The 27,908-nt window shown below is 37.6% G+C and overlaps 1 protein-coding gene across 1 annotated transcript in view; it reads right to left on the bottom strand.

Moving 5' to 3' along the window:
- TRAPPC9 (trafficking protein particle complex subunit 9) overlaps positions 1-27,908 on the bottom strand; it is a 359,903-nt gene that overhangs the window by 178,423 nt on the left and 153,572 nt on the right. The window contains exons 20-21 of the mRNA XM_010225586.2: positions 22,528-22,681; positions 15,338-15,428 (exon numbers count right to left, since the gene is read on the bottom strand). Coding sequence (XP_010223888.2) covers positions 15,338-15,428; positions 22,528-22,681 — 245 coding nt within the window. The remainder of the gene's footprint in view (positions 1-15,337; positions 15,429-22,527; positions 22,682-27,908) is intronic.

Below are 27,908 nucleotides of genomic sequence, written 5' to 3'. Positions count from 1 at the left end.
TCCTTCTTGTCCTGGGGAGCCCAGAAGTGCACCCAATACTCCAGGTGCGGCCTTCCCAGAGCAGAGGAGAGGGGCAGGATCAGGATCACCTCCCTCGACCTGCTGGCAACACTCCTCCTCATGCAGGCCAGGATCCCATTGGCCTTCTAGGCCACGAGGGCACATTCCTGACTCACGGGTAACTTGCTGCCATCCAGGACTCCCAAATCCCTCTCTGTGGAGCTGCCTTCCAGCAGGTCGACCCCTAATCTGTCCTGGTGCCTGGGGTTATTCCTCCTTAGGTGCAGGAGCCCGCTCTTGTCCTTGTTGAACCTCCTGAGGTTCATTATACACCAAGAAGAAAGTGTAGCTAGCAGTGGACTATTTTACCCATCCCTTTGTCATGCTACACAATGTTTTATTAATATATCGAGCTACAGGACAACTTATTATCATGAAAATATGACGACAGGGCCAGCGTCTCCCCAGGCAGCACAAAACCCATGGGGCCTCTCCTCTGAAAACCCCTTTGCTAAAGCAAACAGCTATTTCTCCTCCGTCCTTCCCATGAGCATATTGCCCTAATTTTCTCCAGGTGGCAATGAAGCTCTTTTCCATCAAGATATTAGGAACTCTTGGTAGGCTGTATGCTGGCGTTGCGTCTTCGGCTCGGGCAGCACACGGCTGAGGGGATGACTAGTGCAGACATCCAGCCGAAATAGCACGTGCTTAAAACTCCTGTTTTGAGGGTGCTTTAACTCCACTGTAAGGTAAGATCTGTCTTTCACTTGCACCCAGTCCTATCCTCTTTTATATATATATATAAAAAAAAGAACTTTCCTAGAGCAAATCTTTTGACTAATAGGTATGGAGATGGTCTTGGGGAAAATAAAACCATTTGCTTAAGGAGAAGCCGAGTTAATGCGATTGGATACATCAGCGTGCCCCAAGTACTCATTCCGGGCACAAAATCCTTCCGACGCTTTATACCTTTAATGTCACAATAAAGAAATCTTCTTATTACTGAGGCTCGATGAGAGAGTAAACAGCAGCTGTGTGATAGCACCAACGGAGCAGAACGCATCCCCACGAGGATGCGTGACCTTTCCGCCTCCGTTTTTGAGTGCTGCAGCTAAAAATACCTTTTCTCCACTGACAAACATTCCAGCACCACGCTGCAGAATAGCAATGAGGAGCTTTATGCTCCAATGGCTTTACTATAAATAGCATCTCTCCAATGCTAAAAGCTCTTCATTAAAAGGATTACTGACTACAACACACACCAAGAACAAGTGATACCAAACCTCAGGCTTTGGACAAATGATTTTGAACGTGCTAGATTTAAGATTTCCAAATTGCATGATTTGGTAAATCAGAAAAAAGAAAGATTGATTCTCTCCTTCCCTTTCAGCTATTTGAGAAGCTTTCTTTGATATAGTATTAGTGGGTTGAAGAATCTGCTTCCTGGTATTCTCATTTTCTCCGATTCAGTGCCAGATTAACTGTATAATGCAAGGTCCAACTGAAGTGCAAAGTCATCGATGATGGTGTTTGAGCATCAAAAATGATGTATTTATCTGTTAGAGCAGAATGATTTTCTTTGCCACCCAGGTGATGGCTCAGGCTCTTAGCCGACCAGGCTAGGATGCTGCAAGTCCAGCAACATAGTGCTGAACGTTATTCTCATGGGGTGAAGGGACAGAATGACAAGGGACAGATGCGACAGTGAGCAGGATGGGCATCTGACTTCATATTTCAGGATAAATCCTTAATAAAAATCATAATAAAAGCAGCATTACAAGGGTACTTTGAGATGTACTAGTAATGTACCATCAGGTTGGTATCTCAGATACTACACCATAATAAAGAGACCACATACAAGGTGTAAACTAAAGCTGAAATAATGCACATTTTTAAAATGACAAGTCATCCTTAGCATGTCAGCAACAAAAGACCAACAAGAAAGGCAGAAACTTCCAGGAAGAAGATAACTATGACCTGCCAATCATCAAAACCATTCTACCACCTGCGACTGCTGGAGATAGGAAGCTTGCAGAGTATCCTGTCGAGTTCACGAGAACGTGTCTGAAGGATTCGAAGATCACTGAAAACTTCACGGCTCCGTACTAGAAATTGGTGAGTCCATGTGGCCAATCAGCGAAGTCTGATCCCCTTTGGGCTTCAAAGAATGCAGTAATCTTACACAACCAGCACAACCACTGCGGAAGGAAAGCGTTTCATGTGCTCCTGGTTGAACTGGATGATCTCCAGGGGCCTCCTCCCACCTCAACCCTTCTGCAATTCACTGAGGTGGAAAAGAAAGTGGTTATTAGCCTATGGAGCCATACCCAAACTTACATTGTTTTATGTGTATAATTTAGGTTGACAAAACAGCACACCATCTATTTACCAACCATTAAACTCAGAACTCCTGATTCTTTGACATTTTTCTATCAAGTATCTTGCATTTTAACCTGTTTGAATTAAAGCAGATCTGGTAAGTATTGTGAAATCTTTTTTTTTTTTTTTTTTCCAGGAAAGGAAGTTTTGATTAGTTAGAATTAATAGCACATTTAAATACAGCATGTGTTTTCTTCTTTTAGTTTTGTTTATCATTTAGAAAAGAGAAATCACATCAGACATAAATCAAATTTAGACTGCCGAAACAATTAAGGATAAATTTTTCCCCTCTGACATTTAGATAAATGGCAAATTTTCATTTCCTTTCAAAGATTTCTAATACACAGAACTACACACTTTTTTTTTAATTTTAAATTAGAGGATTTGTGACTAACATGCCATATGCTGTGTGATATGTTTAACAGAATGTTACGCTTCTAATTGCCTACCAATCAAGGGCTCATATTTTCCAACAATTAGCAGGCTAAAGTATAAATTTCCGACTGTCGTTAGTACTTTCAGGCATCTAACAGAGCCTACAATATTTTAATCCACACTTCTTCAAAATCACAAACATCATTTGGCGTCAGTACAAGGCCTCCGTTGACAGAATAAAAGGAGGGATATGGAGAGAGAAGAATGAAAGATGCGTTTTTACATACAGGACCATGTTTTCTAATTCCCAGAATCTCCCATAAAAATTAATGTCAGAGACCAATACTCTCTGACCAAGTTCTTTTAGATACCCGTCACAGACAGAAGACACTTGCTCCCCGAAATGAGGGATAGATCTTAGATGGCTTTTGCAGGTTTTTGTTTGGCTGGGTTTGGGGTATTTCTGGGGAGTTAATATATTTTGTTAATCAAAATATATCTGGTTTTATTCCTCATTTTCTCATAATGAGGCTTCTCCACTAAAAGGGCATGAAAGGAAGAATATGCAAGCTGCTTAATGAATAGCAAGAGGACTCTGATTCATTTTAATCCCTCTTTTAGAATACAAAGGATCCGAAATGGCTTTTCACTTAGACATTATTAAACCCAAGACAGATTCTTCTCCAAACCAAATATTTACTTGTATTTATTTCAGTGTTTACAAACTATAATACACTCTGCCATGAGAATATAAACTAATGAAAACTAAAGAATGTCTAGTGGTTGTATATAAAAATAGTTTTAATTGCCAGAAACTGTCTACTCAGGCTTCGTCCCTACAGAAAGGCTGAGGCTGATTTGACTTTAGCACTGGAAATGTTCAGACCTGCACTTACATCGTCTGTTTCTTCAGCATTATCCCAGAGCTCCAAAAAGCCTTTTGTAGAGCCTCCTCTCTAAACTTTAGCATGTCAGGAAAAGCACAGAACTCATGCTACAATATCTGACTAAAGTTTCTTCCCTAAAACAGCTGAAATACTTCATTACTGCAAGTTTGTGCATAAACAAGACTATCCAATGACAGTGTTGCGACATGTGAAACCATTACGTTGGTCTGGATGTTTGTGAAAAAAATGAAAATAATTGAACTATCGAGGCTCACACATGGAATCTGTGCAACTGAGAAAGAGTCGCTATCCCAAAGAATACAGTGAGCTCCCAATTAGAAGAATAAACTGCACTTGTGAGCTAATCTGAAGGAACAAATAGCTTCAAAAATTCAACAGAGTAACACTTCAGTTGCTAAAATGCTGGACTAAATGACATCTCAGGATTTCTGTAATACAGCTTTGGTCTCCTCATCTTTAAATTTAGAGATGCTGCAATTGCCTAGTGAGTCATTAGCCATAGGACTCTCCAGCTTAATTGGACTGAAGGTTTGCTGATTATTATAGCGTGTCATATGGCAAATAAACAGCCTTTTGGACAGAAACTCCAGAGGAAAAATAGAGGTAAATGTCATCTGTGGCACTTCACATAAATTAGGTAATGTTACTGGATTATTACCAAGTTGTCCATGCCAATGCAATCCGAAAGATAAAGAGAAGGATTAAGGATGATGCTGCACAGAGGTTCTGAGGAAAAGCAGTAATTGAAGGAGAAGGTCTAGAAATGGAAAAGTAACATGCTGCTTCTAAGCTCCAAGATCGTATCTAAGGGCAAGTTGAAAGGTGCAATTTCTGTGTAATGAAAACTAACCTGTACTTGAAGCTCACCTCTACATCTGAGTTTCTTATCTATTACACTCCAAGCTATGAAGCGATGCTACGAGAAACAGACGTTCAGTTCCACGCTCATATGGACAATATGGGCAGAAAAACGTCACAGTGCCACTCTCAGTGCAAGCTAGGAAAATAGGCAGAAAATAATAAAGTTTTTATATATCTGACTAGTTATTAATCAGCCTGCAGATTCCTATCCAATTCTCTGCAGATAGCTCTGCAGTTGCTGCATTTACAGCTGGTTTTCTCTGCGTTCTTCTGGCTACGGTGTTACAGGCAATTGTAGCAAAATGTTCTTCTGAAATTTTTGGTGGGTTAATTATTTTGTATTTACTCAGAGTGATTACATTATTATCCACCACATACATTAAAGATCCTAATCTCCTAGAGGACATAGAAGCAACTTGCTCACTCCTCTGTGTGGCTGCACTTCAACCAAATCCACACTGGTGAACATAAACTTTGAAATACACTGGCATTTATCAGCTTTGAACTGAGGCAGAGGCTTTAATAGCTTGGAGTCACTCCATCATTGCTAGTTTCAAATAAAAGTTTGAGAGAGAGGCAATGTTGGCCTCAGTAGCCAGATCCCTTAAACAGAGAGAGTAATTCCATTTTGTTTCATCTGAAACACCAATAACACTGAGGAAAAGCTCTGAAAGTCTTGGAAAAAAAGTCATGTATGGAGCATTATCTACCTACCTTGTTAATGCTACTAAAGCTATGATGAGATGAAGACCCTGACAGTTGGAAGAGACTATGCTGAAATCAGGGGTATAGCTAAAACACCCCAAATATATAGCAGCCCTTCTAAATGGCAGGCGATGCCAATAGATGATCTTGAAAATGAAAGCAGAGATTTACTTTATCAAGGCAGAGACTGATGAGAATCTGTGTCTACAGTGACTGTACTGAAGAGCTCATCTTTTGAAAATTGCTTATAACCTTGTAACCCATATCTAAGAGAAAAAAGACTTCAACAAGCACAGCCAGGGTCTAATGAGATAACTACTGAGTGAAGAATTAAAAAAGAAAAAAACATATATATTATCGTGGCAACTAGAAGAGTTTGTTCTATGACTGCTAAGTGTAAATGGGCTAAAGAAAGAGAAGGAAAAGGCAAACATCAGAGACAGGGAAAAGCTACTTAAACTAGAGAACAATATTGACACAAGACCAAAAGGGGTGGAAATGAGTCACAAATAAATTTAATCTGGAAGTCCCTGCCCACAGTGTGGTTCTGAGACAGCTCACCAAGTTTGGAGGAGGCTTGCCAAAGAGAATTGGAGGGACGCCTTCGACAGTCTATTTCTGAATTAAGTAGCATCTTACACAGAAACATGTATTTCAGGCCTCGAGTTTAATTTCAAACAGTACATGGACACGGCACACCAGTAACTATCCACAATGAAACCATTGCTGCTAAAGAGCTTCAGCAAGAGCAGATGTTCACCAACTGAGGTCTGATCCACTTGAAAAACATTTACTATATCTCACATTCTTTTTCGTTTTTTTCTTTTGCTATCACAGTTTGGCAACCAAGGCTCTGGGAGGATGAACAAGTGGATACAAGTATCCCATTCTTGGTTCGGTTTGATAGAGCTAAGCATAGTGCATTTCACATAGCATGGAAGAAAGAGCTAAAAATGACATATTAGGTCTAACCCAACCTTGTGCGCAGCCAGTTCAGGGATATTTACCTCATGGATCTCAAACTGTTTCCATCGTGGTAGTAAACACCGGTTTCTGTTGTGGGTCCCAACCCCAATTCCCAACCACCTTCACTTGGCAATGCCACATGGAGACCTGGTCAGACACAGGCAGCTCCCCTCTTAGGGGAGTTTAGTTTACTCATTCTGGCAAGGTCAGGCTTAAATTTTGGGGGAAGACAAGGGGGACAATTTTGGGGGACTCCAGCTTGTTTCAACCAACAGCTCTGGATCCAGAGAGGTCCAAGCGCAGGGTTCACTCAACACAACAGTCTGGGTGGTGGGGAAGCAAAGACTCATCAAGTCAGGATTGAGCAGCTCCCACGGATGCTTGGAAGCAGCATAAAACTAACTTTGAGCCTTCCCATCAAGCAGTATCAGGCTTCACAAACTCAACATTGTTCAAAGACTTCCCAGCAGAAGCCACTAAGCTCCAGTGGACTCACAGAATCACAGAATGGTTGAGGTTGGAAAGGACCTCTAGAGATCATCTAGTCCAACACACCTGCTCAAGCAGGGACACCCAGAGCACGGGGCACAGGGTGGCATCTAGGTCAGTTTTGAAGATCTCCAAAGAAAGAGACTCCGCAACCTCTCTGGGCAGCCTGTTCCAGGGCTCTGTCACCCTCACGGGAAAGAAGTTCTTCCTCACATGGAGGTGGAACTGCCTGGGTTTCAACTAGCACCCATTACCCCTTGTCCTGTCACTGGCCACCACCCAGAAGAGTTTGGCTCCATCCTCCCTACAGTCTCCCCTCAGGTGCTCATGCATGTTGATCAGATCCTCTCAGTCTTCTCTAGGCAAAATGACTCAATGAATGGTTTACTCTGAGGTTGCTGCATTAGGTTCCCCAAGGCTTCATACATGGGCTTTTTCTTTATCCTGAACATCCCATCCTCGCTACTAACTGAGGTGCTGAGAGCTGACTGTTTATCAAGTGTAATATCCCTTAGTGCTTCTTTTAATTATTGCTGATTGCTGCTGCCTTTTTTTTTTATTGCAAGTTCTTGCACAAGGCAAATGATTATATTTCTCTGTCTAAATCCACATGCTGCACAGACTTTTTACCCTTTCCATAGACTGATAAAAATTTTAATTGAGAAATCTTCCTCATTTCACCTCTTGCTTCTGGCCTTGATATAAAAATTCTATAACAGTTCTGTATGCTTCTGGTCTTCCTGGGCCACATCCTTATGTCATTCTAGGCAAAATACCAAGTAATAGGAAACAGTTAGGGCATCTTTTGATTAAATCTCTTTTGTCCAAAGTCGCGAGCTATGAAATACATTTGCTCAGCTCCTTTTTATATATTAAGATACTAAAAAAATAGCCCTTCTCTTTCCATAACTTTTTCTAATGCATTTCTAGTTAACCAGAAACAATACTAAAGTGAACCTGATAGCCTGCTTGATAAGGGAAGAGATACTGAAAAGTATATGATAAAGATGAAGACACAGAACCGCAGCTCAGGAAAGATCTTCTGTTTGACAAGCTCCATTTGAAAATCAAATCAAAATGTTTACCTGCTTTTAATACCTTTCTGGCCTAAAACTGTGCAATCTTTCTTCTCAAAAAAAATAAAAGAATATATATATACACACACATATATGGAGTTTGCTCTATACAAAGAAAAACAAAATAGTGAAAGAACAAGCAAAGAAAAATCAAAAAACAGAGAAAAAGATGATAAAAATAATCTCTATGCTAGCCAATAGGAAATTAGCTGCCGATTTCTAGGGTCTGAGAGAGACAGAGCAAAAATATGGGAGAGAAAGAGCAGGGACTGCAGTCATAGCTTACGTTTTCTCATCCAAATCTCTGTTCTGGTCTGTGCACACAACTGTTGAGGCTTTGACAGTTGAAAGCTATTAATTTTGGTACTACAAGGCTTACTGAGGTGGATTTGTGTTCTCCATAGTCATTAACACCCTTCTGCTTCCTTGATGAAATACAGGAATACTTCAGAATAATGCTTTAAAATCTTAACCTACAAGCTAGAACCCTTCCAGGGGGTGGGAAGACACACATACACAGGCATATATGTGCATGCACTGGAAAAGTTTGCTCTTGGCAAAATACCCAATAAAATGATACCTCTCCATTTAAAGCAACAAACTACATCTTCAGCTGAGGTTATAATCCAGGCAAACAACTCATTCCCTACACCCTTCACTGTGTGGTTCACTTAATTGCTGGGCAATTAAAATCCTGCCTGATCCAATCATCTTTCTGGCCTCTCTTGTTAATACATATATCTTCTGATTATTCTTTCCTTTTTCTTTTCTAATTTCACGCAGGCTGAATTGCACTCTTCTAGTATTTTATGCAAATGGTATTTTCTGAGTCCGGCAGAATTATAGAAATCTATCTCTCTACAGATTCGGTGATATTTTGCACCAGTTGCTTCACATGTCAAATTTCAGTCTTGCCTTTTCAGTCTTCTTCCTTACACGTCTTTGGACCTATTTCCAAAGCATAATGCCTCTCTATGAGTTTTTTCAATAGCTTTTAAGCTTTTAATTTGAACATTCAGTTCATCTATTATGAAGTTTATTTCTAACGATACCTAGAAAATTAAACATCTTGCTCAACTTTGCAACAATTTATCATCCCTATAATGTTCCTCAGTTACCTCTTATGGTTTAAATGTAATGTGGTAAACAATAATCCTAGAAATTAGTACCCAAAGTGTGGACTTAGCAAATTCTCTTTTTTTTCCTTTAAAAATAAAATTAGATTTTGTAAAACAAATGTTTGAAACCAAATAAGTCACTTACTAATCAGAACAATATGTGAGTGAATTAAGCATGAATGATGTCTTTTCCTGCTACCAATAATATACCAATACCATTATATGGTAGATTCTGCCTCACCAACATTCCTGATATAAGATTGTGCTAAAATCTAACTAAAATCTAAAATCTAACTAAAATCTAACTAGCAAACTAAACTAAACTAAACATTAATGGACATTTTCTATTGAGCATGCTTTTACGCCAAAAGCTGCCCTACTTCAGCACTTTTTCCCCCTCCTGGGAGACCCGGGCCTCTGACACATCCATGGAGATCAATCATCTCTTTTCTCTATGCCTTAATTTTGCTGAATTAAAGAAATCACTCTCAGAAAAAAACGCAGTTCAAAGCAAGCCAGACAGTGTATTGAAGTCAAAGGAGGGAACACAGACCTCATCTTCCTGGCCTGCTATCAAGATTTGAGCTATTTCTTTTTCAGGACTTGAGCTAATTCTACTCTATGCAGGATATCTATAATGTAAGCACAAGAATCTCCACTCCATGATCAGCTCCAAACTTTACTTTTCCCTCTTCAGGTACTAATTCATCTCTTCCATAGGAATTTTGATGTTTCAGCACAGACCTGCCTAAGCATCACAAACATATTTTTACATTGCCAAATCACGAGAATAGCTCAGAGCAACCCAGTGCCTTCTCCTAACCTATCATTTCAAGGGAATGTCTATATTCATTCAAGGGAATGTCTATACATTCAAGGGAACGTCTAGCTTCAGAACTGATATTCTTCTGTTCTGAACTACATTTCATCCATTTTACTTCCAACACTTCTGTTTTCAAGACTATCTATTGATTCCTGTGTGGTAGGTATCCTGATGCTTTTCTGGAGAGATGATGGTGCTCATCTTTGAGCCATCAACAGATTTCATCAGTTTACTCCTCCTCTTCCCCTTTTTGTTATTTTTTTATTTTATTTTTTTTACAGCAAAGGTCACTAATGAATCACACTGGTCAAACTGTAAAAGAATGGTCCAAGAGCAATACACAAAAAAACCCTCCAATAATATTTATAAGACTACTTTCCCTCCAGCCTTTTCTCACCAATTTGCTACAAATACTGGCCCTGAAGCTTCAGCTCCAGCTGCTTTGGACATCTGCGATGGAAGCACCCATGGGCATTGCACCGACCTCACTGTCTCGAGCCATCTGTCTTTCCGGGTCAGTTTTTGTTCATCTGTTTTCACTTCAGGGTGCTCTCTTTGTTCTTAGTATTTTATCTTCAAAACCGCTACTGGTCCCCTTACGTCTGCAACCTTTCTCTACTAGTTTTTCCGTTCAGTTTAGAATCACCAAGACTTCGGCAGGAATTAGAAACAACAGCTGATTCAAAGCACACAAGAGCATGTTTTGACATGTGAGAACATTACTAATGTGCCAGATGCCCTAGTTTCATCAAGTCAGTCCCTTTTTCAATGTACTACCCTAGTCCCTTAGCACTTCCCTAAAACTAAAGCATCTTGCTGGCTTGACATTGCCAAAATATCCCCCAACAGCCTGCACACAAGCTGTTTGGCTATGAAAGCCTTCTCACTTCTCTTGCGCTTAAAAATAAAAACAAAAAGAGCTGAAGATTTTTCTAAATGGGTGGGAAAGGTTGGTTACCTAGTAGAATTCATCTCCCACACGACTCCTTCTCGGTTTCAGTCTCTGTATGGACCAGACTGCCACTCTACATCACGGACAACTTGCTCTGCATTTTTTTTCTGGCCAACACTCTTGCTTTCATCCTGGCACTGATCATAATAGCCAGTCTAGTGTTATTCAAAACTATACATTATTAAAGAATATTTTACTTTGATTCATGAACAGAAAGGCATTCGTGATTGTGCTTGAAGGGCAGAAACCTATTTTTTAACATTGCGTGTGAAACCCTTCAAGGAAAGGTAACAACCACGTCTGCAGAGAACTGGCTCTTCTCAACTACCCCCATGGGGACAATCAACTGTCCCTGTGTCCTGATGGCATCCACATGGTACCTCTGCAGCCTTAGAGGTGTGTCTTTTCCTCAGCTACTCCTGGACAGCCATTTTATGCTATTTTCATCTATATTCAGGACACTCTTGATTTGACACCACCGTAGTCCCTAAAAGTGAATTCCAAGAACAACGGAAAGGAAGATTTACTCATGGTCTGAGGTCAGAATGGAAAATGCAAAATAAAATGGATGAGTAGGTGCAGTAATTAATTTTAAGATCCACAAAATAAATAAGCTCTGTGCATTAAGAAGGGTTCCTGACGGTGCTTTTTGAAACAAACGGTATAGTAACAAGATGATTTATTTTAAAAGTCATACTTCTGTGAGATGTTTTGTCAGACTACCTACGCAGACAGAACTTTCAAGCAAGCTGTCGTAAAAGTGACTGTATACTCATAAAACACTTCAAATTACATGTAAATCTACCTCCTCTCCTGATGCCATCCACTTATGAGGCACAATTTTGAATCATCCTTCAGTTCTAAGTTTTCCCTAAATACAGTATATGCCTGCATGATGCAAACAGGCTGCCAATTTATGGTGAAAAGTCACAAGAAAATGTGCAGCATTTGCTACCTAGAAGTAAATAATTAAGATGTTGCCTGTTTGGCACCACTCTCCTTAATTATTATCTGGAGAGCGTTCGGTAACAGAATTGTTAGATTTCTGCTTAATCATATAGTGGAAAATGAAACTTTCTGCATTTGGAAAGGTAATCCAGGCTAATTTAAATGTTATGAATTGTGTTGAAATTCGTATGTTATAGAGGAAGAAGTGAAGAATAATGGAAATGAATGAAGAATGATGGAAATAAAAGGAAAAAAAAGAACTTCTGGATTTGTCCAAAATTCCAAATTACTAAATCAAATTTATTTAATATGACCTCACTCTTCTACATATGAGGGCCATCAGGGAAAGCAAAGTATCCAACCTTCCCTGGAGGATGTAACCAATGAGGGAAGTTAGGTTTCTTCTGTTTTATGAAGGAGAATAAATTTAAAAAGACTTCCTACCTACAGCATGTAAAATGTTGGGAAACTCTCACCTAAGAGGCAGTTCTCAGATTTGAATGTGGAAATAACCCAGTTCCAGCCTATTCCAAGTCCAATCCACAGTCTATTCCCAATTCTACACATTTCGAGTTCAATCAGCAACATTTTACTCACACTGGTTGTACCTAAGATAATTTTGCTACAAAACGCAATATGGGCCTGAGAAGTGTTTGGTCTCAAAATTCTGCTTGCTTGCAAAATTTAGCAACATAAATCAAATAAAGATTGAAAAAATATTGCAGTGCAAGCAACTCCAAATGCTGCCACCTGACCATTTCCAAATCAAGCCCATGGCTTGCATTAACACATGTCTTCAAAGAGTCTTGGTTCCCTCCATTAAACTCTGCAGGCTGTTTCTGTGATTTGATGATGTTAACACGGTCACCTTAAAACCACATCCATTCCTACATTTGGTTTGTTGCCCAGCAGTAAAAAGAAAATATGTCATAAATTTTAGAGTATGTTGAACTTGCTGGTGTTGAGCAGGATTATGTTTTGCAATTACACATGATTTAATAACCTCCCTAATAGACAACTCCATTTTAAAGAGGTGTCTTAAATCTTAAAATCAATTTTAACAACATATTAAGAACTCTCATTCTGCCCTTCGACATATTTTCCTTTTTCTATGATCTTTTATGTTTTAAATATTTTTTCCTGCCCAGTCATCTACGCTATACGAAATTACACACACAAAAAAACACTGCCCACCAAAAGCCATTTTTTCCCTGCATACAGCAATTTTTAAAGCTGACTTCTAGCCCCCAGACCAACATTTTAGTGCCACTAATTTTTAAAAGTCTTCCCTTGTATTTAATGGAAAGACAGGATTGTCAAATTTACATGAAAAATTACTTCAACGTGTTTTTATTACTTTAGAAGTATAATATTGCACTAGTATGAATGAAATAAGTCAAATTCAAAAGGAATTTTGCATTCCAGATTGTACAACAGCCAGACTTTTTTTAATCAAAATCCTATTAAATATTCATTCATGTTTCGCTGTAAGCATATATAATGCAAAAAACCTTTGAATGTAACCATCAATATGGCAAAAATCTTGAATAATCATAGAATCAGTTTTACTGCATTAGACTAAGGCAACATTTCTCAGCCAAAATATGCCAAGATTGCATTAAAATGATGGCTAGCACTTAATAAAAATTAAAATACAAGCAATTCTTACCTACCTAAAAAAGAAAACTCAAAGCTGAGCAAGGTTGTGATTACAAGAAGCGTTATGACTAAGAGAAAGTAGCACCTCAACTTGCTGACAGTAGCATATTACTTTTAAGCTATTTTTTTAATCAGTAACACCAAAAAAGGGGGGAGAGGTAGGAAAAAATGCCTTAATCATTATATATGCTAAGATTATAGTGTTTTTTTTTTTTTCTCAGGGAAACCGTAATGTTTACAGAACTTTCAGATTTGCTTTCCTAATTTTCTCTTCCTGCTGGACCTCAGGGTAGAACACCATCAATGTCAGGGCTGAATCCTACAGGGTTGCTGAGATCTCTAATAAACCACACAAAAATGGAAATATTGTTTCCATTATTTCCAAATTCCAGGAAAAGAATATCACAGGGACAGTGAATTCACATTTCACATTATGTCTCAAACTCCAAGTCCTTTACTGTGCCTAAATGAGCTGAATGGGAAATACCTTCTGGCTAAAATACCCATCACATTGCAACTGCAGTCAGAGTTACCCAGCTACAGTCTAGTAAAATCAATTAAACAGAGATTTAACTACCAAATATCTGAAGTTGTACTTAATAAAATAAAAAAAAATAAAATCAAACCTCTCCACTGCTTTTTATTTTCATTTTCCTTTCTGCTGTCCAGAAGAATGGGACTTTTAATCAAAATGACTTTTTCAATAATCTCCTCTGCGAGTTACACTTCTAACCTAGACATAATTTTTGTGTTCTGCAAAATAGACACTACGTTCAACAGTGATTTCAGATTTAAAAAGTATTAGACAGGAAAATGAGGCAGACTTCTGGTAAGCCAGTACTTTCTGCTGCAAAACCTTTCCCCCCCGCAAAAATCACTTTTTTCTTAATCTCATCTCCTACTTTCTTGACAATGTCCCCATCCCTAAGTAATCAATATAAGGATTTACTGTATATATGTTGCAGCAAACAACACAAGGCTACCAAATCCCTGTGAGTCTAGCATCAGTTAAGAACAGAGGCCAGAAAAGCACAATTTGAGAGAGAAATGTCTGCCTTTAGAGTCTGACGTATATAGCACAATCCTTAAAAGCGTTATCTATTTTCATGTTCTCACCTTACAAATTTTAATGTACCAGTCAAGGATGGTCTGTATAAAAGAGCATTGAAAGAGAAAATGTTTTAAAAAGTGCTTAAACACTGGAGAGCGGGCTTAGCCTTTGAGGCCTCCTTAGCTCGAACAGTCAACACAGCCATCAGTGATGAAGCAGTGATCCTTAAAAACAGCCCTCTCTAGGTTACACAATTCACTAAAACAAGGAGTATCCAGATAAACTTTAAAAACAAAAAACTTTAAAAACAATTTTCTGATGAACTAGAGATTTTCTCAGTAAACTGTCACTGCAGTAGAAGTGTTGGGGAAAAAAAATCACGTTTCAAAACCTCTATGTAAACCTTGTTAAGAACCTCAGACAGAAGTCATATTTTCATGACTCTTAAGAATTAAATTAATTCAATACTTCATAATTTGAACATCATTCTGAATGCACAATTAAGGGATGCTGTTCTTCTCCACTACCCAAAGTAATAACCTTTTCTGTGCTTGAAAAGCTAGAGTAATGGAAATGCCTAGATTATGATAATAAATATACCACAAACTTTACTATAACTCCATACAAAAATATTTTTAAGTTATTACTTTGTAATACACACTATTAGGTAAAGTTTAAGCAGCAACCACCTCTCAGACAAAACCACCAGGACCACAAATTACAGGGAGAAGTGTGTACTCAGGTCTCACAGTTACTCAACACTGACACTTAAAATACACTAGACTCTATTTTACATTTGTCTTCAGCAAAAATAGCCAGAAGGGAAAAAAAAAATACTTGCAAATCCTTTTGTGTGATTGACTGAAAATTATCTGAAAATGAAAAACGTAGCATTCTCATACAACGCACACTGCAGAGGTTTGATGGTGTGGTGTTACAAAGAATACGATTCAGAAAGAAATACTGCCAAAAATTAACAATTAATGCAATAAAATAAAGGTCATTGATAGATTCTCATGTTACTCACCCCACTGGAGAGGAGCCAGTTGTAGATGCTCTAGGACCAGCTGATTGAGAACGCCTTCCACACTGGCTTCTCCTTCCCGCTTCAGAGAAGGGTAAATTAGAATTAAGGAAAACTTTGATCTGGAGAGGAAAAGAGCACGTCGTAACGCACACATTAATGAAAATCAAAACTGCATCTTAGAGACTCATAAAATTTCCTGTGGGATATATCCATCAAAATGGCACTTTTTTTAAACAAAATTAAGGTCATGGCTACCTTATAAACCCAAAGGTACTACAGGAACAGGGAGAATAACTGCCTATGTACTTCAACAGCACTCATGGAAAATTATGAAAATTTTCAGTTATGATCTTGGATGTTACAAAAAGCAGCCTTAAACTGGGCTCCTGATCCAGTTAAACCTTAGGGCCAGGATTAAGAACACTTGGTTAGCAGTGAGTGTTAGAGAGACTGCACTTGATGGTGTAATTCAAAGAAACATCCAGCATATTTATATAAATAAATATTTATAGCCTCTAACACCATAAAAGCCTTCGGCTCTCACAGAGCATGGGTCTCTCTCTAGAGCATGTCAGACCTGTCCAACGTCAGGCACTGCTCTCTTTACTGGAAAGTCACTATAAATTTTGGGTGTAGAATTTCAAGGTTACTGAGTTGAAGTTTCCAATGGGAATGATCTGTCAAAAACAGATCATGGATTTCCTGTTCCTTTAGTTAGCATTACCTGTCTCCTGCTGTGCAAGATGTGACTCTCAAAAACATGAAAAAAATGGATGGAATGACCGCCGGATGCCAGAGTTTTTTTTCCTCGTGGTAGACAAACTTACAAAGTTTGCAGATGACATCTCTTCATGGGAATTCACATATTGCTAGCAACAAACATCTCTGGAGTAATTCCCACTAAATTCAGCAAGCCTATCTCAGGTAGGCTGGGAGGAAGACACAGACTCATAAATGCTCCTTTTCCAAACTATTTGGAAAATCAAATGCAGCAGAATATCACTTCTGAAAATAAGACCTGGGACACCAACCTAACAGAAAAAAAAATCCACAAATCGAGTTCTAGGATAGAGGATACATAATTTGGATTACTTTATAGAGATAGCAGATACATTTTTGTGTTACCACATGTTTAATGTAAGGAATATAAGTGAGACAAACCTAATAAAAAGGCAATATTTTAAAGAAGTTTTAAAACGGAGTGGCTGCCATTAACTGCAATGTTAAACTAACTTAATTGCAATTTACTTGCAACTTGCTCACAGCGGTGCCTAGAATATTACAAATTTTTACAGCCTAAAACTCCATGGAAACCTTAATGTCTCAGATACCATTATAAAATGACCATAAGGTTGAGAGAAGAGAGTTTGTTAAGCCTTAAGAACAAAAAGCTCAGGAGAAATCTTATTGCTGTCGGTCTTCGTGGGAGGGTCCAGAGAAGATGGAAACAGACATTGCTTGGAAGAGCAGTGTTAGGAAGAGGGGCAATGGACACAAGATGGGAACGCCTGAAATTTCGGTTAGATACAATGAAAAAAATCTTCCTATTGAGTGTGGTGAAACACTAGCAAAGGCTTCCCAGAGAGACTCTGGCATCTCCATCCTCGGGGATGCTTGAGTGGACAAGGCCCTTCACAGCCTACCCGGGCCTGCTCTAAGCAGGAGGTTGGACGAGATGACCCGAAGAAATCTCTACCCTGCGAATCTACTTCCACTTAAGCTCTAATACAAAGTAGACTCAGAGACAAAATCTCTTCAGTTGACAAAGGGACTCTGTATGGTTAGCATGTGCTAACCAAGCCAAATGGATACAAACAGCATTCAATTAAATATCACTGATCTGTGTCTCCTGGGTGTCCATCAGATAGTTACACAAAATTGCTCAGATCGTGGCACTATGGACTGAACAGCGCAGCAAACGCATTGCCTTGGAGTATTTAAGCAACCAGTGTATGCAGCAGCAAAATCACAGAGTAAAGAAGAGAAAAAGCCCAGCTCAGCTTGCCTGTTTTCTAAAAGAAGCCTTTGGAGGTCACTTAAAGTAAAATTCATGAAGCAGTGAACGCCAATGCACCCTTCCTTTGAGTTCTTAGCTCAAAGGGGATCAATCCTGACACATAACAAAACTGCAAGATCTAGAATTTCAAATTCATTGGAAAAAACTGCACAGGTAGACAGAAGCACAAACTGCCAGCATGAAGTTGGACCTTGCAAAATACATTCACTTAAATAAACCTCCATTTTCCTGTACTTTCAATGTGATTTAAAAAAATGACATTCCATTTCTGTCAGATGCTAAAACGTCTTTAGGGACCTGGGGCTCAGCTCCTCTCACATGATCTTTATTATTACACATCCATATGCATCGGATGCATCAGCCTGGAATGAAACAGTTGATTTTTTTTTTCAAAAAGGTTTTTATCTTAAAATTGCTGTTTTTTTTTTCTCCCTGCTGAGCAACACTCCACCTCTTGCATCCTTCTAAAATTCATTTTCAGGAACATATTTCTCCGTTGCTCTGCAAATAAATTACACGTGGAAGGAACCACACTGACATAAACAAATTAGGAAATGTTCATAAATAAAATTTACACAAATGAAAAACAAATTTAAATGATTAACAACCACACTTTACTTATGCCAATAGCCTTGTCATATTTTAAGTTTTCGGCTTGATTATTTTTGTGGTTCTTCATTATTAAAACTAATTGCACTGAGTTATTAAGGTTCTTACAGAAGTGTTACTATTGCAAACAAATGTTGATTGCTGCATGGAGATGTAAAGCTCACTCCAACTGCAATATATCTAAGGAAACGTTTTCTGATGTACAAAAGTATCACAATATGCATTATTTTCATAACTGGGGTTCATAATTACAATCATGATAATAATCATCAAAAGCTGATCAGACAAATGACCACAAAAGCAAATTTCAATAATAATTATCAATGCTTTGCTCTCAGGCCCAGGCAGCATATCAAATAGCATAAGCCAAGGTGCTATAAAATACCTAATTTTTTTAATATTTTGATTTGTCCTTTAGATGACGAAACAAAATCCATAAAATCTGGGCATCTGTAACTCAGAAACTTAATAAACTAGTGCAACTGACTCAGATAAATTAGATGAAAATCAATGAAGAAAAGCTCCAAGCATCAGGAAGAAATCAGGGAATTTGATTTTTGAAATGGAGGCTGGGAATAATTGACTAACACATATAGTTACGTTGAACCATATGTAAAATATCGATTGGTACCAACATGGGACACTTTTGAAAGAAGACAGCTCTTGGAGTATGTATCACATTTGACATCCAGAAGGTAAATCTTTGATTCCATGAGAAGCCTCACCTGAAATAATCCAGCTTTGTATTGCACACACCAAGAATATAGCAGTATTACTGACATGAATGAAAGAAAATACAGCTTGAAGAAAAGCTGACATTTGGCTTTAAATATAAAAAGCCTAAACTAGAGGAAGCGATGCCGAATACAATTTCTGGAATGTAAGAAACACTGCAAGTACGACAGGCTCAAACACATCGCTAAAATTAATGCTGAAGTAAGAAAAAAAAAGTTAGAAAAATTAATATGGAACATGATATTTAAATCAGCAGTGGAACGTTCATCTTTAAAGGCTATTTGGGCCGAGCTTAAAATGTTCTCCCAGACATTACAGTCTCATTTCACTGAAATAGCAATTCTTATTTGATCTGGGAAGCAGATTAGAAAATTTCTCCAAGTGAAATCAAACCTGGAGAGAGTAGGAGAGCGGGAAAAAAAAAACTTGCTCTCTAACCCATCTCACTGTGAGATTGCATAAAATACAGAATAATTTATATTGGAAGGCCACTCTGCAGGTCAATACCCAACCTGCTGCTCAAAGCAGGGAAAATGTCAAACTTACAACAGGGCGCTTGGAGCCATGTCCACAAGTTTTAAATATCGTCAAAGATATAAATTTTGCAGCACTCCCGGGCAACCTGTTCTCCTGTTTGACTATCCTCATGGTGAAAAGGATTTTCCTTAGTACCTGGCTGGCATTTATTTGGCTGAAACTTGCTACAGTCGCCTCCCATGTTTTCAGTACGCACCTTCAAGAAGAGCTGGAGAAGTCAAAGCTCAGGTATCATTATAAAGATGCAAATCTTAGAAAACTCTGCAGTAAACAGCAGTCTAGAAATTTTAAAAGATGCTTAGCACAGATGCCTTGATCCACAAGTCAGAATGCATAGAAGTTCCTGGAGAAAAATATGAATTTTGTTTTAAAATATTTAGAAAATATAAAGAGAAGCATAAGTTGAAATATTAGCCACCTTAATAGTACATGGGCTCCATCTGTTCGAAGACTGTGTTAAGACAACAAACCCTGGTTTTTAAGCTGCTACCAGATGCCACTTACCAGATGCTAAAAAACAAGACAGTGTGTTCTTAATTTAAATTATCTCAATGCACATATAATCTCAATGATACTCTAAATTAAATTACTCCACGGTTTCTTTTTAATTGAAAAGGCATGGCAGTAAGTTTTCTCAGAAGATGGTCTATTTTCCTAATAATTTCCATTTTGTCAGACATGTCCAAAGACTGAATGGAACAGCAGACTGTGTCACCTAGCTCCAGCATCCCATCCCTCAAAGGTATAAAAGAAACTCCCACACTTCACTACATTTTTGCAAATGAAACATTGAAAACCTCATCATTTGAAGCCCTGATTATTTCAGTGGATAAAACCATGGAAAATGTACTAACCATACTGGAAGGAGTAACCTGATATTTACCAAGTTATCATTTATGGACTATATTTGGTCCTCCAAGGAGTCCTAAATAACTGACTTTTATGGCAGTCAATGTCATCCATCCAGTTAAAATTTGAAACCTTTTTTGCATGATGATTTCATAAAGTATAAATAAGATAGTGTAATTCATCTCAACACAAAAGGCTTGCTTAAAAGGTTTGGAAAACTGAATTCTTCTTTTTCTTTACTGTTCCTACCATATACCCAATTATATTTTAAGAGTAAAAATAGGCTTTGGCCTCCCGACACTGAAAACATGTTCATCAACTTTTCTTTGCTTACTTATGAACACTGAATCTCTCATAAATCCCCACCGTGACAACTCATTTTTCCATTTTATTGCATTGATAGAAACATACTTGAGTTTCTGTTTATTTCTAAAAAACTAAATAATATATCCCTTCCCTTATAAATAAAATATGATTGCTTGTAAAAAAAACTGTTCGAACTGTGCTCCAAAATCTACACTCCTCTCACGTACAGAGGTATATTGACATAGAAAGGTTAGCTGCAGAGCTCAAAGCAGTTTGACGACAGCAAAAGTTTTGCAAAAATGCCTTCTCTGGTAAGGAATATATGCAGAAACATAACGTAGTATTTTTGCAAATAAATAGTTTTTATCTCTTGGCTGCATTTATAATGCTTCTTTAGGAAAAAAAAAAAAAAGTTTACACATTTAAGCTGTCCACTATTCTTTCTGAAATAAACCCTGCTTGCTAACTTCAAATTCCTTTGGCAGAAGGATGGATGGCTCAGAAATGAAGACTTTCTCAAAGTTTTGTGAAAATAAAAGTTGTGGAATCGAGAATAGTTTGTTTTTTTTTTTTTAATGCTGAAATCTAAATTATAAGGAATGAAAGGAAGCAAAAGACTATCTTCATTTGGGATAAAATCTAGAAAACAATTTACAAGTTTCTTCAATAATTTTCACACCCACACCCACACACACTTCGTTGCTTTATATTACAGTTTAGTTTTAGTTCTAGTTACAAAGAAAACATTCATTAAAAAATCTTAGAAACTTAGAAACTAATTCTTGCATTGAATTTAGCAGATAAAATTCATGAATTGCTATCAGTTTTCTTAGACACTGACTTACAAAGCAGCCATGATCATTTTGGTAGCAAAATTTGGTTTAAATACAGAATACAAAACGGATGTTAACAGTGTTGCTCAGCAACAAAACTGAATGAGGATGTATTTTTACATACTGATAAAATTATTACAGCTATGTATTCAATTCCAGCATCAGAATTCAGCTCTGCCATCAAAGAATATTTATATCTTTCTATAAAAGAGAAATTTGCTAAGTGAGTTCTGGTTAAATATTGACATTTTTGCCTAAGTGAAATTCTTTTCGAAATGCTGCCTAGGGAACATGGCTGGAACCAGGCACGAGGAACTTCATTTATATTTCACGTCTTGCCTTTGACTAACCATGTATAGCTTCATGTTGTTTTAATACTTAGTAATGAAGCATCATTTCAGATCACTAGATAAAAGTACAATTAAAAGCCCAAAAAAGCGTCTCAAAAGATACATCATGATTTTCTTGCACTCTTCTCTCATTTCATACCGCTTACAATCACACAAATTTGAGTACGGTTTAAGTGGAAAAAAAAAACAAACCTCCTGAAAGACGCCGTGTAAACAACATCCAGCTTGGTGGGGTGCGCACAAGTTCTCCTTATTGACAATCATGGAAAAGGTGCTTTACGTAACCTCGCACAAGAATTTTTATCAAAACAGGTAGTTTATTTTAATTGCTGAGTGCATGTATATGCGATCTTCTTATTGCACTTCCTTAATTAATAGTAATGAGGCAATATTTTATTGCACTTGGAATGATTTGCAGGGGGTTATGTTTAAGATTTTAATGACTGAAGTCATCACTGTACTCTTTTTTAAGCCTTAAATAGGCTGCCTAATTCAGATACATTACTAAACCTGTAAAGAATTGGATGTAAATATTTCTAATTTGCTCTGATTTGTTCAAATAGAATTAAATTTATGAAAGCTCTATAAATCATTTAACATATATTTTCTGGGTCCAGTTCACTCATATAACATAGGGAAGAAGAGAAAAAATTGACCCTGTAAAACTGCTACTCATCAATCCTCACTATAGTTCTTCAGTTCCCTAAAAGTTGTGAAAAATACACAGGGCTTGAGCAGGCTCAGTGACTCGGAAAAAGCCATTACAGTAAAACCCAAACATCATCTAAATAATATACAGCACAATTAACCTTAAACAGTCTATAATTATGATAAGCTTCATAGTTCTAATTACTTTTCAGTACCACTGCTATACAGTGAGTTGAATTATAAAATAAAATGTGTCACAGCGCACCTATTTATACATTTTTAAAGTGAGTATTCATGAAAGGATATAATTTTCCAGCAAATATCCAGCTTGCTGTTAATCTCCAGACCTTTAGCCTGCTGCCTTTCCTCTTCCAGCTGCTTGGCGTTCGCAAACTGGGACCCGTCGGTAGGAGACTCTGGGAAACTCTCAAAGCTGAACTTGTCCACTTGGATAGCCATGCTGGAGAATAAGGAAAAGAAACAAAGAGAAAATAATTTTCACTGTAACAACTTTAAAGAGATGACTTCTGCAGAAACCTCTGTAGACCACTGGGAAACCAATTACTACAAGGTGATAAGGGATTGGACTCAATGTCCAAAAAGTAATGACATAAGATCCATACAATGAACCCTACCAAAAACAGGAGCTAAAGGTCCTGTTTTGGTAAGAAGAACAGGCATCAATCAACATTTTAATGCCTTGATGAGCAGCGTGCAAAATATCTGTTCTGCAGTTGTGACCAACTGACCTCACTGTGGCTCTATGGGGATTCATCTGCTTTTCCTTTTGGCATCTAAATGTTCCTGAGGCTCTTTATTAAGCTGCAGCACATCTAATGTACTGTGCTGCCAAAACACTTCTTGTTTCTTGAATTGGCTGAAACACTAGTAATTAATGAAGACTAAAAATACATTGCTTCCGAGACAATTTTGCACTTAGGGAAAACAGAAGACCAAGAAAACAATACTGAAAAAAAACCCTGGTGGAGTGCAACTACAGTCAAAGAGGAGGGATGAGAAGGCAATTCCACATTATACAGCAGGGTTACCATCACTCTTTTTCTCTATTTCCACCTATTTCAAAGAGGAAAACATTTTCCACAGGCCTTCCCAAGAGGAAAAGGCCAGTAATGGAAACTAACAGGAAAATGCTTTAAAACCCCACCAAACTAGGCAGGTTTTGCATAATTAAGACTCATTTAAGAGGACTTTGACCCAAACAGAAACAGGAGAAAGACACAAAACAATTATAAGTGCAAGGAATGATGCAGAGCTCATAAAGTTTGCTTTGAAAAGATGAATTTGAAGAGGCAGCTCATTCTTCACCCGGAGCAAAAAGTGACATCTCAGGAGAAGCTGTTAATATTCCACGGACACTTTTGTCATTAAAAGGGACAAATGCTGTGCCGAGACGATGGTGTCGTAATTACCGAGTCTGCAAGCTGCCTCCTCTGAAGACAACATCTTTGCTGATCTTCACATTTAAAAATCTCCTGAAAGACTCAGCAGAATTAATCTATGCCTCTCTAAGGGCTGTTTGCATTTTCTTTCTTTTCTTTTTTTTTTTTTTTGCTGTAGCAAGAAATCATTGCAATTTCTTCATTTACATGCAAAGGCCATCAAACGCCGGCTGCATGCAAAAGCTAAAACAAACTCTCAAATGCCTGTCACTGAAACTGCAGAAATCATGTTAGAAATGAAGAGTGTAATGGAAAACACCTGGATATAATCTCTACAGTGGATTAAAAAAAATGTAGGTAAGAAAACATGTCTATATCGCCATTTCCTATCAGTGCATAAATATGACTTAAGTTGGCAAATGCCAAGTTGAACTTCCAGGATTTTGCACGGGCAGCACACACAGAAGACAGAGATGCAACTGGAATATCACTCCATCATTTCAGCCTTTCTAAAGGACCTGATGCAAATCCACGCTTGACTTGCACTATATATGCAGTACAGCTTAAATTCTCATTGTTCATTACCAACATTTGTATTCTAACAAATTATTTTCTTTTCTGAGCGGTCAAACCCCATCTTCCAGCAGACCCGTAAAACTGCTCATCGATTACCTGTGCCACACTTCTCTCTGTGAATGATATATTAGAAAAACATTTGAGCCTAACAATATTTAAGATTTAGCTGAAGATATTCACATGACATTCTTCCTTTAATGGGGCATTACTGGCAAATGGTAATTTTTCTCCCTGATGGAAATTAAATATTCATTGAAGCACTTTTTTCCCCCAGATCCACATCTGCTTTGGGGAATATAGTTGGATTTTTTTTTACTTTTTTTTTTTTTAAACTTGCTTTATTTTTATACTGTATAGAGTATATTTAGCCAAGAGACACCTCATATTACATGAAAAGGTATCACAAAATAATCCCAGTGGTGTCCTTGTGTGCTAGAAAGCAAAGAGATCTGAGAAAGAGAGACTTGTGGAGAAAAAACTATCACTTTGGACAAGCAGTAACACAATATTACAAATTCAGTTGTGGGCAGAATGTAAGGGAGCAGCTGAGATAAGGAAACTTCTACAAGACTACAGTGACACTTGAGGTAAATCAGGGTAAAATTTAATTCTAGCTCTTTTTCCTAAACACAGATGCCTTTCACACTCAGGATTCTTCTTCTGCTGAAACTACACTGAGTTTTGTCTCTGGTGTCTATGATGTTTCTTCAGGATTTAATGCTCAGTCTGGCAATGTGCAGTAAATGGGAAGGCTTCCCATAAAAATCAACCCAAAAAATAAGCATCTTTGCCTAAACCAGTTGCTCATCACAACCCACCTTCCCACCCCCCTTCCAATGTGACCATTTCTCCCATCTCAACAGATGTGTCTCCCCAGTGAGGGGTCAACCCCTGGATGGACACAGGGCTTCATTTTGACCTCCTCTACCTTGCAAGGAGCTCTCCAAATTTTCTCCAGGGAGAGTTTTCAACTAAATCATGAAGGTATTTGCACAAAAACACTGTGTGATATAAAAACAATTTCGTAGCCAGTCCTACCCCTCTCCCGTCCTCTCCTTCAGGAATCATGTTTACCATGTCCTCAGCTCCTCTAATGCCACAAAATTTGATGTGACAACATATTTGACAAACAAGGGTTAAAAGCAGAAAGAGGATTCAAAGTTACTCATTTGATACAAAAACAACAGAGCAAAACAGCAGAGCAATCATGTCCCAGTATACAGTAATTCACAGCCTAGAGGGAACCTCAAGAATCAAATCTCTTATAAAATAAACACATAGCACTAGATGAAAGTGAGGAAGAAAAGTAATCCAAATTAACACTATCTCCTGTTTATTTCTAATTATTTCACTGCTTTAGAACTGCAATCTATATTTGATATATTTCAGTAAAGCATAAAAAAATAAAGTAGCTCAAGAGACCTGCAAGTAATGATGTCTCCTCCTGGACTAAAAATGACTTCATAAAGAAAAAAGATTGCTTTAGTATCTGAACTATGCAGAACAAAAGATAATTTTTTCCATTAATCTTTGAAAGGCCAATTAAGTTTAAAAAATTGCATTTAGAACTTAATTATTTATTTAAAGTAGTGGAAGTGAAGATAAATTCAAACTGTGGTATTGAAGTCTGTAGAATTCAACAGCAGTTACTTACCCAATACAAGATATTTCAGATGATAAAAAGTTAAAACAGGAAAGAATAGTTCCACTGTATTTAAGTTAAAATTTGAAAATGGAATGCTGTTAAAAGAATATTATCTATATCAATCTTCTTTCTTTAAATGCCATTTACTAGGCACACTGAGCAGCTGGCTTTCCAATCTCTAAATCCAGATCTGAAAACCATCTCAACCATTTCTCTTTCTAGACCAATAACTTGCATTCTTCTTGCATAGGAATGACCTTAGCATCTTCAAGATGTCTTAAAAAATTAACAAGCGCTCTGCGTGCTCCTCAGGTAGTTCCTTGAAGATTCTTGTATACAAGTGTCCAGTCCACTGGCTTGAATTATTTATTTTGCCACAGCTTTATTGATGCTTTTGGTATATAGAGATGTTATATAGATTTTATACAGATTCTCAAGTCCCAAAAGCAACAGAGTAGTCAGAGAAACTAGACTTCAAGTACTCTGCCAAGGAGCAGGACACAACCATCTTAAGGAGGCAAAACGTCAGTAGAGCAGTTACAGAGCTTATCTTTTAACTATTACCAAGTATAATGTTCACTATTATGAGTAGGGGCATGAAGAAGCTATTATCTGATTTCTTTTATCAGAATAAGGAAGCTTTATATGAGGAGGTGTTTAAGCTTCATAACAATGAACTGCTCAACACTATTAATAAAAATGTAGCACATCTCTCTTTTACACACACAGATGCTATCTGTGCACCTAAACAGTATTTTTTCTTAATTGTAAATCAAGTTACTATTAGAAAATGGGTTAAATATTAGTTTTTTCATTAACACACAAGACACTCATGATGCACAGCTGAGTACAAAGTCATCAAAAATAGTTTCTATTTTCAATATCCATCAAACAGGTATTTAAATACATTTTATCAGCTGCATTGTTGCCTTATGCAAATCTATATGCTATCATAGAAGTAGAGGAATCACTAAATCAAATCACCACCTAATTGCTGCCTCTTACGTGAGTGATAATAAGCAGAGATGCTAATTTTGGCTTGCAACCACAAATAACATTAAAAGGATTAAAATAATAATATACATATACATGCTATATGTATTTTTTTTCAAGCAAATATCATCCACGAGCTTTCAGGCTCTTCATCTCTAGTTGTTCTTAGCATAGAAGCAAACTACGACTTGACTTGTGTGTGTTGCATCCAGCCTGGCCCAGCCATGGGCCTGGTCCTTGCAATATTGCACAGGCACTCTGGTCTGGCCCTTGGCAACACTTTTAGAATTCCAAATGCAAGCTGGGATCAAAACATATTCTAGAAAGCAGACACAAGCAAATGTCCAATGCTACAGAAGACACAGGAGCAGGAATAGCACTACCTACATCTCCCCAAGGTGCTTTTCATTGCTCTCCCTTTTAGAACAGCACCTAACTTGGCAAAAAATAAGGCATCTTTACCTCATTTTGAGAACAATTCAATGTAGTTAAATCATTAAAATCAGTAATTATTTCGAAAGCTGATAATCAGAAAATCTGGGTTAATGATTCTTAGCTTAAATGCTTCTTGCAACTAACTTAATTCTGCAAATGAAGAGGCAAACGGTTTTGGAAAACCTGGGACAGGCTCTGTTCCTTAAGCCAAATTAAATTTTTCCTTCAAGTAATTCCCAGTAAGTCGCTTCTTTTTTAGCTGTTTATCTCCTTCTATGCTGTATCTTTTTAGACAATACAATTCTAATAGAAAACCTGTGACTCTATGTCACCTGAAAATTCCACTGGAAAACAGCCAAGTAGGCTTAAAAACCCTGCTTAAACCAATATTCCATTATCAGAAACTATCCATGCATAATTTATGGTCTATTTCATACATGAAAACAAACTAACATGGAAGCCTTGAAAAGCGAGTAATGTGACTATCTTGCTCAGTGGAACAGTATGGAAACGCAGAAAACAGAGAAAGCCATGTGGTTTAGATTGCCTTTGAAATATAAATATCACAAGAATAACCCTTCAGCTCACTTATAAAAATACTAATCATTAAAAAAGAAAAAAAGAATTATTCGTATTAC

Source organism: Tinamus guttatus, unplaced genomic scaffold (assembly GCF_059628265.1).
Source record: "Tinamus guttatus ecotype Peru unplaced genomic scaffold, ASM5962826v1 Tinamus_guttatus_pri_ptg000038l, whole genome shotgun sequence".
Lineage (NCBI taxonomy): Eukaryota > Metazoa > Chordata > Aves > Tinamiformes > Tinamidae > Tinamus > Tinamus guttatus.
Note: the sequence above shows the minus strand (reverse complement) of the source record. Positions and strands in the feature narration are given on the sequence as shown.